General features: G+C 33.7%; 1 protein-coding gene across 3 annotated transcripts; it reads left to right on the top strand.

The window, feature by feature from the left end:
* The first annotated feature begins 9,047 nt into the window (after window positions 1-9,047).
* On the top strand, window positions 9,048-10,291 carry LOC108367515 (probable ubiquitin carboxyl-terminal hydrolase FAF). Of its 3 annotated transcripts, none has more exons than XM_017622136.1 (3): window positions 9,048-9,059; window positions 9,343-9,589; window positions 9,626-10,291. In XM_017622136.1, the coding sequence occupies exons 2-3, from the start codon at window positions 9,537-9,539 to the stop codon at window positions 9,906-9,908; spliced, it is 336 nt and encodes a 111-aa protein (XP_017477625.1). In that variant the 5' UTR covers window positions 9,048-9,059; window positions 9,343-9,536; the 3' UTR covers window positions 9,909-10,291. The 3 variants fall into 3 exon arrangements, with proteins under 3 accessions (XP_017477625.1, XP_017477624.1, XP_017477623.1); XM_017622135.1 differs by having other exon boundaries at window positions 9,053-9,267; XM_017622134.1 differs by having other exon boundaries at window positions 9,053-9,286.
* Window positions 10,292-11,405: the final 1,114 nt, after the last annotated feature.

Raw genomic sequence — 11,405 nt, 5'->3', positions numbered from 1 at the left:
TTCGAAATTTTGCGTGTCATTTTATGCATACATACATACAAGTGAGTGAGTCAGTACGTGACTCACTTTGACTCTGAGTAATTGACCCATTCTGATTTAATACATATGTATANTTCGGAGTTTTACTACAATTTAAATACTTTTTCGAAATTTTGCGTGTCATTTTATGCATACATACATACAAGTGAGTGACTCAGTACGTGACTCACTTTTGACTCTTAGTAATTGACCCATTCTGATTTAATACATATGTATATGACTTTTTGATATTTAAAAATTTATAGTTATTGGTTTATAACTACATTTCATACTTTTTTTAACTACATTTTGATACTTTTGCAAAAAAACGTTTATATTAAAGCAAATCGAAAATAACAAAACAATAGTCTATTTTGAATTGCACGGAAAGTGAAGAAAACAACATCTTTACTCCTTTTGCATGTGAAATCCCACTTCTTTGCATGAAATTTTCAGCGGATTGTGGACTTTTGGACAGAACACAATAAGTACATTTGGTAAACTTCTTTTGAATAAATTTTGGATTTTGGTGAACAGCAGCTAGCTGAAGTAATTTTTCTTGTATTTTACTAAACTTANTTTAAAGAAAATTATACAGAATTTTTAAAAATTACAAAGCGAATTTTACAAAATCGTCCGCTTTCAACAAATGTTAGAAAACTTAACGAGTACAGAGATTCACTTATAAGTTCATACAATACCATTTTATTGCACGTCAAGGGTCATAGCGAAACTTGTGAGTTTGGTGAAGTACAGATAAAGTTAACACGTTGCAAGGACCTTTTAAGGAAGTGTTTTATTAAATTGAATTGTCAGATTAAAATTCCACTAGAGCCTCTAGAGTTCATTTGCAAAACAGATTTAGTTGACTCTGATACCGAAGAAGAGTACTCCGACGCAAAATCACAAGCTTCAGTAAGTTTTTCTATTAAAAGAAGCGCTTCGCTTCCAAGCATCAAAGATTCGCTAAGTGTTTTAGAGATTCCAGCAAGTGCTACTAGTTCACCTAATTTTTCAGTTTATGCAAAGGTTTTTACAGAAATGGCCACAGCAGAGCAAAAGAAGTCTTTTATAAGCCTTTGTGCTTCGATAATTAGGGAAAATTATAATGGGGATCCGTTAGCGCTCGAATCGTTTTTAGATAAAATTAGCTTGATTGAGGACTTAACTGAAGAAAATTTGACCAGTATATTAATTGCATTTTTGAAATCAAAATTAGAGGGCAAAGCCCGCGAAGCCATACCAACACAAATAAATTCCGTTAGTGACATTAAATCTGCTCTACGCAATAGAATTAAACCTGTCAACTCGAAAGTTGTGGCAGGGAAGATAGCCGCGTTATACGTTAACAACAACAATTATTCAGAATTTGCCAAACGCGTTGAAGAATTATCAGACTCGCTTGAGCGTTCGTTAATTATAGAAGGAATAACTCAAGAAAAGGCTCACGAAATGGCGATTGAGCAAACGGTTAACGTGTGTCGGTTAAACGCCAGGTCAGACTTAGTAAAATCAATTTTAGCTTCAACAAAATTTTCAGATTCCAAAGACGTAGTTGCGAAACTAATTGTAGAGCAGAATAATGAGGTGAAAGAGCGTCAGGTTCTTTCTTTCCGATCGCGTGGTAATAACACGTTTAGAAATTCACGTGGTGGCTATCGTGGGGCTAACCCAACTCGCAGTTTTACTGGTTATAGAAATAACACGCACTCAACGATATCGATCCGCTAACGGGAACCGCTATCATAATAACAATGGTTCACGGTTTAATTCCAACAGCAACACCAATAGGAACAATAATGCACGATCTGCAAACGGTAGGAGTAGGAATGCAAATGTCCGTGCTTTAAACGCTCATGCCCCTCAGGAGCGAACACTGGGGGAGCAGAAGTTGGACAACTAAACGATTTTCCTGTAACAAAAGGCATTTACTGCTTTAACCTAAATTATTCAGATTTTATCCAATTAAAAATTTCCGGGTCTAATAAATTGTGCACATTTTTGGTCGACACGCAAGCCGACATTTCCTTAATCAAAATTTCAAGCTTTCACAAAAATTTTCTAATTGATACAAATGATATTATCCGCATTAAGGGCGTCACTTCAAACACTGTTTCAACTCTGGGTAAAATTACGACAAATTTGACTTTTGCTGACTTTTTTATAGAACATATGTTACATGTGGTTAACGACGAGTTTAACATTCCGGCAGACGGTATATTGGGTAAAGACTTTTTAAAATTCAATAAATGCGTTATCAGCTATGCAAGCAATTGCATTTCCTTCTGGGTAGGTAACAAAAAAGTCGCGATTCCGATTCCTCACGGAACTGAAAGCGACACCTGCATAATTCCACCCAGATGCGAAGTTTTCCCACTGTTTAATTTAGGAAGCTCACCGGAGCCTCCGTTTGTGGAATCGCAAGAGATTGATAACGGTGTATTCACAGCACGATGCATTGTTAGTACAAGCAACCCAATCGTCAAAGTCATAAATACCACAAATGACGCAGATATATGTAAACTACTTTTACTTAATTTCTAGTTAGTATTTAGTTCTAAGATATAACTCTAGTCGAACACACCAAGTAGATGGTGTAGTGTGTTCGGGGCATTATGTACATAGTATAACAGTTAAGATGACACTTGTGAAGAGAAACGATTAGAAACAAAGAAACGAAGTAAATACAAAAAGTTAAGCGGCAAATCATTGTGCTGAGGAAAATTAATAAATTACAAATTATAAGCTTTAAATGTCGTTTCTCTTTATAGGTAAATAATTTAAGTAAACTATTGTGATAAGAATCAATATTAAATAATATAAACACTCTTTATAGAGAAACCCAATTGAGTTTATACATTTGTTGCTGTGTTAGGCGGATCGAGTTAAACAAACATTACAAAACGACATTTTTGCTAACATTTGAAGAATGGAGAAGCTTAAATTCGAATTTTTGGTAAAATCTGCTGAGGACGGAAAAACGAATATAATGGCGATAACCACAATCACCACAAGTGATGATAGAGTTTTTAAAATACCAGCAGAAATGCAGCCAGCAAGTTTACATGAACAATTAATAAATACACCAACTTATACAAAAATAAAAAACACATTAAAAAGGAGACACCAAACAAGAAAAGTATGGATAAATGTAACGGAAGATTTAGCCGGAATTTATATGGATGATGATGGAAATATGCAGTTCAAAGATTACTTTCTTGAAGAGATACTGCCAACAAATCCCACTGCAGGTATTTCAGAGGAGTCACTGTCGAAAGTTTTAGAGAAGCTGAGTGCAACAAAAAAAAAATTGTGAATACCCTAATTTGAAGAAAATTGCTGAAAAATTTGTGCTAGAAAAATTCTCAGCCAAAAACTCAAATGCTAACCAATGGATGACCATATTTGAAAGTGAGTGCGACCGCTTTGACATATGTAAAGATGAGGAGAAAATCGAAGTCTTGAGACTTTTCTTAGAAAAATCATGCTTGGATTGGTACAGCTCTATGCTTATTAAATTATCGTTAGCTTCTGAATGGGGAAAGTGGAAAGAAAACTTTTGTGGCACCTATGCAAATAAAGGATGGGCTGCGAGCAGATATGCAATCTCATTCAGATATAAAACAGGTTCACTTTTGGATTATGCTTTGAAGAAAGAAAGACTTTTATTAGAAATAAGAAAATCAATTGACACAGGGACATTAATTGATCTTATTGCAGAAGGGTTACCACATTATATAACCGACAGAATAGATAGAGAAAAAGTAGTTAATACAGAAGAACTTTACAGTGAGATTAGAAAACTTGAACATTTAGTATCCAGAAAAACTATAGATAGAAAGAACGTATCAGCTTCTTATTCGAAAGAAAAAGAAACATTTGAAAAGAAAAAACCATGCAAAATCTGCGAAAAAGAAAACAGAGGTACTCGTTATCATACAGAAGCTACATGCTGGTTTAAAAATCAAAAAAGTGAAAAAGAGATAAAACATGTTAATAATAATGAATTGGAATGGGAATTAAATGATATGGATCCAAAAAACTTGTAGTGCCACCATTGATCAAAGTTAAATTATTAATAAATGGAATTATTGAAGTATATGGAATTTACGATTCTGGTTCGAATGTATCTTTAATAAATTCGCGTTTATTACGCTTTAAACCAAAAAATAAAGATTTTTATACTGCAAATTTGAAAACGATCAATGGTACAAAAAAGGCTGAGGGAATGATAACTATTAAAACTAAAATTTTTGACATTGAAAAAGAAATACAGGTTTTTGTAGTAAACGAAAAAAATTTTAGCTACGATTTTCTGATTGGATTAGATTGCATAAAATCATTCAAATTAATACAAAATGAAAACCTAATTATATCCCAAAAATGTACACCTTGTAGAAGCAAACTCTCAGAACTACCTTCGAAGTCGAGAAATGAAAATTTAAATATAAGTAATTTCTATAGATTTCGCCGTCATGATAATCATAATGAATGCGAATTAAATTTCAACGAACATTTCGATACAGATAATTGCGACATTTCGGTTCAACATTTAGACGTTACAGAAAAGTCAGAAATAAGTAAACTAATAGAAAAATATTAAACTTTATTCGCTAAAGATAAATATGACATCGGTACGGTAAAAGATTACGAGGCACGTATAGATCTACTAATAGATAGGTATTGTAGTAAAAGACCATATAGATGCACGATTGAGGATAAGAAAGAAATAGAAACACAAATTTCAAAATTATTGGAGAAGAATCTGATAGAAGAGTCGTATAGTCCATTTGCGGCTCCGGTAACATTGGCTTTTAAAAGAGAAGAAAATAGGAGAACAAGATTATGCATAGACTTTCGCGATTTGAATAAAATTGTAGTTCCACAATCACAACCATTCCCATTAATTGAAGACTTGGTAGATAAAACACGAAACTGTAAATTTTTCTCAACGCTTGATATAAACTCAGCGTTTTGGTCAATTCCATTAAGAATCGAGGACAGACATAAAACAGCTTTCGTAACACAAGAAGGACATTTTCAATGGACGTGTTTGCCCTTTGGCTTGAAAACATCGCCAGCAATTTTCCAAAGAATTTTAAGTAACATAATAAGAAAACATAAGCTTAGTGAATTCGCGGTTAATTACATAGACGACATTTTGATTTTCTCAAAATCTTTCGCAGAACATATGTCACATTTATCATTATTGCTTGAAGCAATATCGAAAGAAGGCTTCAGATTAAAACTATCGAAATGCACTTTCGCAGCAGATTCAGTTAAATATTTAGGTCATATCATCAAAAGGAATTCAATTAGCCCCTTAAAAGATAATTTGATATCAATAAGAGATTTCCCAACACCAAAAACAAGAAAAAATGTAAGACAGTTTTTAGGGAAAATAAATTTTTACAATAAATACATACCAAATATTTCCATAACACTGGACCCTTTGCATAACCTTTACGGTGAGGTCTGACCATCGACCCTTAGCTTACCTTTATAACATGAAGGACCCGTCGTCAAAGCTCGCTAGAATACGCTTAGAACTGTCAGAGTATGATTTTACAATCGAATATATAAAAGGCAAATTAAACGTCGGAGCGGACGCATTGTCACGGATTACGATGAACGAGCTAAAAGACTCTACTAAACAAGTTTTAGCGGTGAAAACACGATCTTCGACGAAGCAGACACCAGAGTATGATAACGAATGCAGTGACAATCTTACGTTACAGGTTTACGACAAATTTTCTTATAACTTCTCAAAAAAAATACCCCGGGTGCAAGGCACATTAAACAGGTAGTATCAGTAGAGCAAAAACAAAATTTGCGTGTATTTTGTTGTTGCTTCTGGTATCGAAAGTGTCAAAAACTGTTCTGAATTTTTTCTTCTAAATCAAAGCGAGCCATGTGAAATACAAAAAATTATAAAAAATAAAAAATTTAAATTGGAAAAAATAAAAATTGATGCAACTTTCTCTCCTAGTAAATTTGTTTGCTTCTCGAAGCATTGATCCATCCTTTGCAAGGCCCAGTAATCAGCGGTCGTGCTGCTGAGTTGGGCGAACGTTCCAAAAGCTGCTATTCAATCGCTTGTTTTGTATGGAAAAAGGTTTCACATGCAAATGGATTTTAACAATTCAGAATTTTTGTGAGAAAAAATTAAAAATATTTGACATTTTCGAGACCAAATAATTTGAAAATAAATCAAATCAGCTGCTCTACTGATACTACCTGTTCAATGTACCTTGCCCGGGTGAAAACAAATATTATATATGGAAAAAATTATACNTGAAAATAAATCAAATCAGCTGCTCTACTGATACTACCTGTTCAATGTACCTTGCCCGGGTGAAAACAAATATTATATATGGAAAAAATTATACAATTTCAAGTTTTCAAGTTTGTGCACATTTAAAACACAAAAAACTCGAGTTACTTAATTTTACGATTGTAAACGAAAAAACGAATTTCGATAAGTTACTTTCGCGGCTTGAAGTCGAAGCCAACAATCGTAACATTAAGAAGTTAGAATGACCTAAAAATGATTTATTTTTTAAATATTTTTCAATTTCAAACTTAAAAAACCGCGGAAATAAAACTTTAAAAACCCTACAAATTGTATTGACAGATCCTGTTGAAACTGTGACTGATGACGAAAAGAAAAACCAAATTATGACAATCTACCTTAACGACCCTATCAGCGGATGACATTTCGGAGTCAAAAGGTTATATGCAAAGATCCGTACAAAATATTTTTGGAAAAACATGACCCGTGATATATCAAAGTTCGTCAAAAATTGTGAAAAATGTTTACTAAACAAGGCAAAACCGAAAATAAAAGAAAACCTTATTTTAACGCCAACCCCTAACAAACCTTTTGAAATAGTGATTATTGACACAATAGGACCCTTGCCAGAATCAACAAGCGGTAACAAGTTCGCTGTTACTATGATTTGCGATCTGACAAAGTATCTGGTAACCGTTGCTGTTCCAGATAAAAGCGCCAAAACTATTGCCTCTGCCATTTTTGAAAGTTGTATACTAGTATACGGCATAATGAATTCCATCAGATCAGACTTAGGGACTGAATATAAAAACGAAATATTTTCGGAACTAACAAATCTTTTTGAACTTTTAGCAATATATTTTGCGATCAAGCAGTTTCGACCGTATGTTTACGGCACTCACTTTACCGTGAGGTCTGACCATCGACCCTTAGCTTATCTTTTTAACATGAAGGACCCGTCGTCAAAGCTCGCTATACGCTTAGAACTGTCAGAGTATGATTTTACAATCGAATATATAAAAGGCAAATTAAACATCGGAGCGGACGCATTGTCACGGATTACGATGAACGAGCTAAAAGACTCTACTAAACAAGTTTTAGCGGTAAAAACACGATCTTCGACGAAGCAGACACCAGAGTATGATAACGAATGCAGTGACAATCTTACGTTACAGGTTTACGACAAATTTTCTTATAACTTCTCAAAAAAAATACCCCGGGTGAAAACAAATATTATATATGGAAAAAATTATAAAATTTCAAGTTTTCAAGTTTGTGCACATTTAAAACACAAAAAACTCGAGTTACTTAATTTTACGATTGTTAACGAAAAAACGAATTTCGATAAGTTACTTTCGCGGCTTGAAGTCGAAGCCAACAATCGTAACATTAAGAAGTTAGAATGGCCTAAAAATGATTTATTTTTTAAATATTTTTCTATTTCAAACTTAAAAAACCGCGGAAATAAAACTTTAAAAACCCTACAAATTGTATTGACAGATCCTGTTGAAACTGTGACTGTCTTGGAAAACTGCAATGAGTTATATGTGGACATCAATGTAGACGGAATACCACTCTTTAAGAGCTCTCAAGCTCAGTTATGGCATATTTTGTTAAAACTCGTGAATATAAAAGAAGTAGTCGATCCTTTCCCGGTCGGAATCTACCTTGGAAAAAGGAAACCAAGCTGCTTAAACACGTTTTTCGATGACTTTGTAAACGAATGGAAAATTTAAAAAAACAATTTTTTTATTTATGAGAAGTTTATAAATCTGCATATTCGTTGTTTGATATGCGACACGCCAGCCAAAGCTTTCGTTATTGGCATTCCAGGACACTCGTCCAAGGACGGAAGTACGAAATGTACACAAAAAGCTAAAAAAATATACAATGTTCTCAGTTACAGCCCCACATGTGGTTCTTTAATTTTTGTTGAAGATTTTTTAACAGAAAATATGCTGATCACATCTAAGAAAACACCGCAGGAGTAATTGGGCATGAATATGGTAACGCAAGTACCTTTAGACACAATGCACTTGATCTATCTGGGTGTCATGCGCAAAATACTAATTCGTTTGGTGAATAATAAAATAACGCCCAAAATTTCAAAAGAAAAGCTGTGCCAAATATCCGAGATTCTGCTCTACATTCAACGCTTTATTCCGCCTTGCCACAAAGCCAAGAACTTTAGACCATTGTGTACAAATACAAGTGAGATATCTTAGCAATAGACGTCACCCTGGGCCATAGCTGCGATCATCTGTTTTTTAGAGTTGCTTATTTTGGTCTAAACTGCGCTTTTTTGACCTGAGTTGCATTAAATAGTCTCTTAAAACTTGGTAGTATTTGTTGTTCAACTGGTAACATATATGCCCAAAAACTTGAAAAATATTAGATGACTGCTTTTTAAAAATGCTATTTATAAAATTTGGTTTTGATTGCGACATTAGAAATATTCAGATTATAAAAGTTTTTCACATATGTTTTAAGACTTTAAAGCTTTTAAAAAGTACGGTAGAATGCAACAATGTGCTTGAATTTGTTTGCTTCTTCGTCAGCTTATTCGTTTGCAGACTAGAAAAATGGCGAACAGCCATCAAAATACTGATTCAAAATACACATCTTTCACTGGACACACAAATGGGTGCGCGCAGCAAAATTCAGCCCTAATGGTAAGTTAATTTCATCGTGCGGCGACAAGTTAAGAATTTGCGATACATTTTCAGGCGAATGTATGCCGGGGGAAGAGGTATGGGACGACAGCTGGCATGGCATCCAGACGGCAATCTGGTGGCTTTAGCATTAAGTTGTAACCGCGTTAAGATATTTGACAAAGCTGAAGACGAGCTAATACAGTGCATTCGTCGCCGGAGAATGATGTTGCATTCACCCAAGTGGAAATTTCTTGGTGACTGGCGGCGATGACGATACAATAAGATTGCTTGATTTATTAGAAGGTCGGCCAATTTATACACGGTAGTATTGCACTTTAGCGGAACCATATAATATAAATTTTTTCCTGTATTCAACAGTTGCTCGTTTGGAAATCTAATTTGCATACATTTGATACCAATAGCTCGCAACAAACAAGCCAGTTCTCAAAGAGCCGAAATTGATTTTAGTCATGCAACAGCTCCACATAACTCCGCCATAGACACACCAGTTGCTGGAGTACCAAAAAGCTGTGATGACAGTATTTTAATTGATCCACGACAATCGGTGGCATATGGAATGCGTGATGGAAATTTTCTGGTGCTTGATAGCCAATATACTACAAGAGTGAAACGCTGTAATAGTATTTTTTCTTAAATTCAGTTACATTAAGAAGCTCATAGAGGACAGAGCGGTTGGTGAGGAAGGTGTCGAGTTACTGCAGTACTGCAACTGGGAAAATCCGCATTTCGCACGTGCCCCACTCATATGGAATAGTAGCTTATGTCAAAAGGCTGGTTTTAGTATAATGCGGCATTCGCAGCATACCCTCACTGGCGCCGAGCCGTTGAAGAAATTTTGGATAAATAAACGTGCAAGAAATAGTTCCGATACTAGCACGTCCATATTCTTGTTAAGGGTCATCAAAAAATTCCTTGTGTTGTAAATAATAAAGGGAATGCCGGATTATACTAAAGCCAGCTTCCCGACATAAACTACTATTCCATACGAACACAGAAATATAAATGTATCTAAAACTGAATAACTCAAATCAAATTGGATTGCATTTGCATAATATACCTAATATTGGAATCTGTTTTGATCGTAAAAAATACAACTTGCAATCATTTAGATTATAGTTTTGAAAGAAATTGATTGCAATCGTAAATTATGTAAAAATTGTCAATAACAATCTGCCTAAAATTTATTTTCCCCATGTAACGGTTATAAAATACGTTAAATCCGCACTATCTGCATTAACAAAAAATATACATTGGAATATTTAAAATAAACCGATTCATATTTATTTTCTAATAAGAATTGTTTCTTAATTGAAAGTATTTAATACTAATATAATGTAGTGGTTAATGTTTTAAAATGAATTCGCAATATGTCCGCAGCTCAGGTTGATTTAAAGAAATCCGTTTAAATTTTTCGAATTACATCTACTTGAATACAGGATAGGCAGGGTTGCATACAAATGGTAGTTCCGTAAATATTTAAAATATGTTAGTTCATTCAATATTTGCATCTGGGCCAATAAATAATAACAAATTAGCCGAAAAAAACAAAGTTTCGATTAAAACGGGTTTTTATAACCCCCCATAAAGTTCCGATTAATTTCAAATACGAAAATAACGATATTTTTCATGGAGAGGTATTTTTTTAATATACCTTGTTTATACCTACACAAAAACCGGATTAGCAAAAAACCGATTGGACTCAACATATATTTCTTTACAGCATTTATCCCCCTGTCTTTATAGCGCACTCGATAAAGTCTTATTCAAAAGTAAACAAAATTGCTATTTTCTTTATGGGGGGTTATAAAAACCCGTTTTAATCGAAACTTTGTTTTTTTCGGCTAATTTGTTATTATTTATTGGCCCAGATGCAAATATTGAATGAACTAACATATTTTAAATATTTACGGAACTACCATTTGTATGCAACCCTGCCTATTTAAAAATTTAAATGGATTTCTTCAAATCAACCTGAGCTGCGGACATATTGCGAATTCATTTTAAAACATTAACCACTACATTATATTAGTATTAAATACTTTCAATTAAGAAACAATTCTTATTAGAAAATAAATATGAATCGTTTTATTTTAAATATTCCAATGTATATTTTTTGTTAATGCAGATAGTGCGGATTTAACGTATTTTATAACCCGTTACTATGGGGAAAATAAATTTAAGGCAGATTGTTTTAACAATTTTTACACAATTTACGATTGCAATCAATTTCTTTCAAAACTATAATCTAAATGATTGCAAGTTGTATTTTTTACGATCAAAACATGATTCCGATATTAGGTATATTATGCAAATGCAATCCAATTTGATTTGAGTTATTCAGTTTTAGATACATTTATATTTTTGTGTTCGTATGGAATCGTAGTTTATGTCGGGAAGCTAGGCTTTAGTATAATCCGGCA

The sequence above is a fragment of the Rhagoletis zephyria genome, unplaced genomic scaffold, assembly GCF_001687245.7.
Source record: "Rhagoletis zephyria isolate East Lansing unplaced genomic scaffold, Rhagoletis_zephyria_1.1 Rzeph_scaffold_02714, whole genome shotgun sequence".
In the NCBI taxonomy this organism is placed as follows: Eukaryota; Metazoa; Arthropoda; class Insecta; order Diptera; family Tephritidae; genus Rhagoletis; species Rhagoletis zephyria.
Note: the sequence above shows the minus strand (reverse complement) of the source record. Positions and strands in the feature narration are given on the sequence as shown.